General features: G+C 39.5%; 1 protein-coding gene across 1 annotated transcript in view; it reads right to left on the bottom strand.

Annotated features, from left to right (window-relative positions):
- Positions 1-3: 3 nt before the first annotated feature.
- The window catches only part of DCBLD2 (discoidin, CUB and LCCL domain containing 2), a gene marked incomplete at both ends in the record, with an annotated part of 33,640 nt that continues 28,116 nt past the window's right edge, over positions 4-5,527 (bottom strand). The window contains 5 exons of the mRNA XM_009705107.1: positions 4-62; positions 1,716-1,765; positions 2,155-2,248; positions 3,168-3,338; positions 3,729-3,876. Of these exons, the coding sequence (XP_009703409.1) occupies positions 4-62; positions 1,716-1,765; positions 2,155-2,248; positions 3,168-3,338; positions 3,729-3,876 (522 nt within the window). The remainder of the gene's footprint in view (positions 63-1,715; positions 1,766-2,154; positions 2,249-3,167; positions 3,339-3,728; positions 3,877-5,527) is intronic.

A 5,527-nucleotide genomic window follows, 5' to 3' on the forward strand; every position in this document is an offset into this window, starting at 1 on the left:
GGGAGTTTCTTCATGTTCTGCTGATTTGGTCGGGAAAAACTGCTTCATTCCTTTCCACCATCCTTCACATGGATTTAAAAAAAAAATAAACACGTTTTATGCTACTAAAATATTTTTACACCACAGCTTATATTTTGTAGTAGCAGGCAGACAACTCAGTCATCAGTATTTGCATGACCCTAACATTACAAGGTATTTTAACATTTTCTAGCAGACTGAAGATTCAGAGGTGACAATGTTACTCCCACCCAATCGACTTGCCTGAACGCTGCCCCTTCAAACACCTGCAGAACAGCTGCAGTCTAGGGAATCCATCCCCAAATGCTCATTAGCAGCCTTGCTGGGGCTACTCATCACATTAATAAACTCACAAAATACTACACAGAAAAAAAGCCAGCCATGATTCCAATTTGTAAATCAAGTATTTATACAGAAGTTTAGACAATCTCTACCTCCAAAATTTTAGACAACCTAACACTACATTTAATTAACGTGCTTTCTGACTGTCAGTGTCATGTTTCCAACTCACATTGTTGAAAAAGGTTGATCAGTGAATATTTGCAAAAATCTGAATAAAGATTTTTAACTTCAATGGAAATGAAAAGGAGTGATGGTGGTCATGAGCCAGAGCCATTCTAGTTTTGCTCTCTATTAACGTATTTCATTCCAGCTGCAAGAGACCATCCTGCAGGTAAAGCCCAAAAGCCCGGAGATTCAAAAACCACAGAAGACTGTTTAACAAAATTTGAGGTAGCCTGTGGTAGGGGACAGCCAGAGGTTCCACAGAGAAGCCTAGCACTATTATTTTGATATTGCACTTTGCCAAATTTCCTTGTGAAACAGACCCACATACAGAACAGTTAAATTTAAGCAAACAGGAAGAAAAATCTGGCATGTCCATCATTGACATTTAAATACAGGGTATTTTGAGACTAACAGAATTCTAATATATGCTAATAAACAATGCTGTGACCTATCAGAAACAGACATGTAATAAATAAAAATAAGGTCATTAAAAGGTTTCTTGTCTAAAGGACAAGGCGTACTTAAAACTGCCAGTGAGCAAACACACAGATGTGGACATTTTCAACATGAGGTCAGAGAAGTGAAGCACGGTCGTAGAGCCAGTACCAACCCAACAGCTGCAGCAGCCCTTTATGCTGTAGCACGGGCATTTTCAGGACGCTCGCTAATTGCTGCTTCGTGGAATTGTCTGATCTCAAGTTAATGGGGAACAAGACAGTAGGATGGAAAAAGTGCCTCTAAGGGGCCGCAAACAATCCCACATGCTTACCAGGGCAATGAAGACAGACAAAATTAGACAGACCTTACACACTAAGATGAAAGGTTTTTTCCAGGACGAAAAAAGTACCAAATATATGATTATCAAATGTATAAAGACATTCCTCATAAATTATTTTTTCCCCTCATGTTGTATAATTAAGAGGTTGTTTACTAAAAAAAAAAAAAACAAAAAAACACCAATAACCTGACGCTGTAAGCTGTAACAGGAGACGAGGCATTTTCTCTTTCTGAAAACAAATTCAGAGACTGAAGCAGTTAAGTCCATCCAGAAGAGAAATTCAGTGTTCACTACGCCTACATCAGTTAGCATTAGAGAAGCTTCTGCTAGTAGAAAGTGTCTGTTATGCAATCTGAAACGCGCATCAAACCAAAAAGGCCAAGTAAAGGATTTCATAAAACCATTTTGTTACCTGCACGATCCCAGTAAGGTAGATCATAAGTGCCCTCAGTTTTTTTCTTGCTGTGGAAAAAGAAAAAGAGAGGCTATTTTAGCTAGTCTGCTTATCAGAAGATGCATTAATTAATGCTCAGCAACTATCGCCTTGGCTGTAACTGGTCCTCAAATTGAATGTCTGAGCACCAGTAACCTGGCTTGCCATCGCCAGTCTGCTGCTACTGGAGAAACCAGTCTTCAGTAAAAGCACTTCTAATGAAAATAGTTACAAAAAAGTTGTTTTCTCTGTCCTCGCTATTCAAGTGAACGTTTTTTCTCACAGATAATACCATGCTGAAGAAAAATCCTTCCACAAGTGTGGACCGCATACTTCCCACAGCGATACATGCAGCATTTCATTCCCACACACCAGGCTAACATTCATTTAAAGCACTTCCGTTAATCTGTTCATTTACCGGTTTCTCCAATGCCACGCACAAACTAAGATAAGAATCAGAGTAGTGAAGACCATCACCAGCACTGGAACCAGAACTGCTGCCAATGCCACATCTGAAAGCCATTAAATTAAGTGGTGTCAGACAGAAGAGCTTCTCATAAATCAGTTTTTATTTTGAAAATGACTTGGGTAAAGCACACAGTTTTCAGGTATAGTGTCTATCACACCAGATCCCCCAGTTAAGCTACCCTGCTGGCTGCTCCCACAGTGTAAATGTCAGCTAACACCTAGCTCTTCTACACGCATGCACAGCTGGTATTTTTTCAAGATTTTTTCATCAAGATTTGTTTTAATATAAGTAAGATTCTTTTCTGTTAGAACAATGTATTTTATTATTAACAAGGAAAATCAAAAGAGCCCAAGAATACGCAACCCCTTAAGTCCGAACCTCTATAAGAAGTAAATACCGCAGTACCTTAACAGGATGAGACCATCCTGTTCTCTGCTACCCAAAGGACACTGCACTGATGCCTACAGCTGCAGTGATCTTCCTCCCTTCTCTGACAATTTGCTTTGCTAAACAAAATGATGATGCCAGATGATGTTTTCCAAATTTCATGCCAATGTGACTGCTCCATAAAAGATTAGCTATGTCAAAAGTGTTTTCTCCTAGGAAATTATCAAATTAAATAACAAAGCAGTTACATCTGATTAATTCTGAAGGGAAGGCCAAGTTGCAACTTCTGACAAAATTTATTCAGTAATTTAAAGCCAAACTCAGTTTGACCAAGTTTTGAAAGACAGAACTTAATATATATATACAACTTGGAAGGTTAGTTTTGTTTCTGCATGCAGTATGCAATTGTACGTTTTTTATCATACATATATTTAATCACTGGTAAATACTAAAAAGTTGCTAATTTGCTATACTATATTAAGTGTTGAGAAAATGTAAATTCAGAAAGCACACTTCATATATGCCAAAGTACTGTAAGGAGTTCCCAGACACTTAGACTGCTTAACTGTGGATACCTTTGGTTACACTTGGAGTCACTGTGGTGTTTTTTATTTCAGGTGTGAAAGTCGTTTTATCTGTCTGCAACGAAGTCTTCACTGAATGAATGAAGTCATCACTGAAGTCAACATTCTTGTCATCGTTCTTGTTCTGAGGTGGTGGTGGCACGGTGATTTTAGGAGCACGGCCTTAAGAAGAAAAGAATGTATTAAAAAAGTTTTTTTTTAAAATGTTAGGTTTCCGTGTTTCCTTTTCAGGAGAAGAGAGCTGGAACAGTTTGCTCTAAAGCTTTTGTTCACGTTATATGAAATGAGGAAGAAGCCCCCATGAATCAGTAACATGGAAAGCAAGTGACTGGTGTCTTTTGAAACACACACTTTCTAAATTGCCTCATTTACACCTAAACTAGGTATTTTCCAGGTTTCTTAACTTTGGAAGAGATTCAGAAGTATCAGTTACAGAAGGATTATGCAGCCAAGAAGTACTTTTTTCTCATTGAAAATATACCCACAATGTAATCTTTGCCAAATTATTTCACTGCTTGTCTTGCACAGTTGAAAGGTTTTCAGTTGCCTTACCTATACTAAACTGACATCCTAGCAATTCTACTTTCATTGCAATTTTCTGGTGCCATTTTAAGGGGTTAATCCTAAAAAAGCGTGCAATAATAGGTGGAATGAAATTATTGCGAACTTCCTGGTACAATTCAGTGTTCCCTTGAAATATCTAGAAAAGAGAGAAAGAAAAAAAGAAGATACAAACATTATGTTATACAAATGCAATGGCAACTAAGTAACTACAACGAATTCTGATGTTTTATTTACAAAAAATAAGCGCTGCAGAATCCTGAAAATTAACCCCAAATCAGTGCTGCTGCCTGCACATCTCCATTCACATTTAGTTATATATTACATATATAACTAAATAAAATAAAGGTGCGCATGTGTGTACACGTATGCACCCAACTACTTACCTCAGAACAAAGGTATGATGTAATACTCTACTGATGCTCCCCAAGCAATGCCTGCTGTTAAAGACACCTCACGTGGTTATGGCACTGAGTTAACTCTAACTCAGTTTTGGTGTTTTCACTTACTCTTCAAATGTACAGAGCGAGCAGTTGTGACAATGTGAAAGCAGGAATTAAGGGGCGCCTTCACACAGCCTAATAGTTTAAGCATCGTCTGTCCTGTCACTGGGTATGGCATTTATTAGAAATGTCACATTAAGCGACTCAGTCACATCTGTAATCACGCCCTCCTCTAGTGGTTGCTGTCGACAAGGGCTGAACCAGAAGCGAAATAAAAAGACGCAGGTTCAGAATGTGAGTGTTCTCTCGTCAGTCTCGCAGGGAGCCGTGTGCTTCTGGAGGAGAAGGGCACAGACTTTGCATAAAGTGTGAGCTAAAGCTGGTCCTCACACATAACCAACCCATCAAAATGTGACAATACAGAACGGGTTTGTCTGGTTGAGGTTTAAAACCAGTAAGCAGAGAGTCACTGTATGACGCAGTCAAAGCACACGTACTGCCAACTACGGGTTTTGCACTGAGCGGCTGCTTAAAACTGCATCGAGCCTGGGCCCAGTGCTCCAACCCAGCAATCCTTCCTGTCACCTTCTTTGAGAGGGCTGGTTTGGGATCATGCCGTCGGCTAGGAAGTGAACTCTCTCCATGTCAGTGCACAGCAGCTGGGCTTTGGCTCAGCAGTTGCAGCTCTTGGGTGCTACTGCAACACGTCACCATAGAGGTGACGGTAAATAACACGTTTGTTCTTAAAGCACTGATACAGAAGACATTGCAAATCATGTTGGGGACAGTGCAGAACAGAGTTACGGCACTTGCCTGAAAAACAAACATTATAGCGAGTTTTCTGCTCACTCGCGCCACTTGGTAAACAACAAAGCACCTTGCCACTCTTAAGGACAAGCACTGTTGCGTAACAGCTGAGGTGTCGGCATGAAATAGAGCAGTCAAGAGCTTTTAGCATGCGTCTGAGCAACGCAGATCACTGGTGTTTCAACCTTGATAAACAAGACAGAGATTTTTCTATTGCAGTCCTGTATTTAAGTTTTTGTTACAAAATGACTAGAATATCCCTGCAGGTTTGAAAGAAAAAATTATTCCAGGAAACTAGCCATTCAAAAGCCCGCACACAACCCCAGGACCTTAAAGGGACTTAACTTTACCTGCAGCTCAATGTTTTTTGTTCATTTGATTATTTTTTTTCACAAAAAAAATTTGCTTCCAAGCTCAATACAGTGCAAGTTTTTTTATGAGACATCACTTTCATATTCCATTTATTATCAAACTCTCTCCGTTTCCCTCTGTGCTGTCAAACACAACTTTTCCAACACTGCAACTTTGATTCCGCCCCCC

The sequence above is a fragment of the Cariama cristata genome, unplaced genomic scaffold, assembly GCF_000690535.1.
Source record: "Cariama cristata isolate BGI_N322 unplaced genomic scaffold, ASM69053v1 scaffold11850, whole genome shotgun sequence".
NCBI classification, from domain to species: domain Eukaryota; kingdom Metazoa; phylum Chordata; class Aves; order Cariamiformes; family Cariamidae; genus Cariama; species Cariama cristata.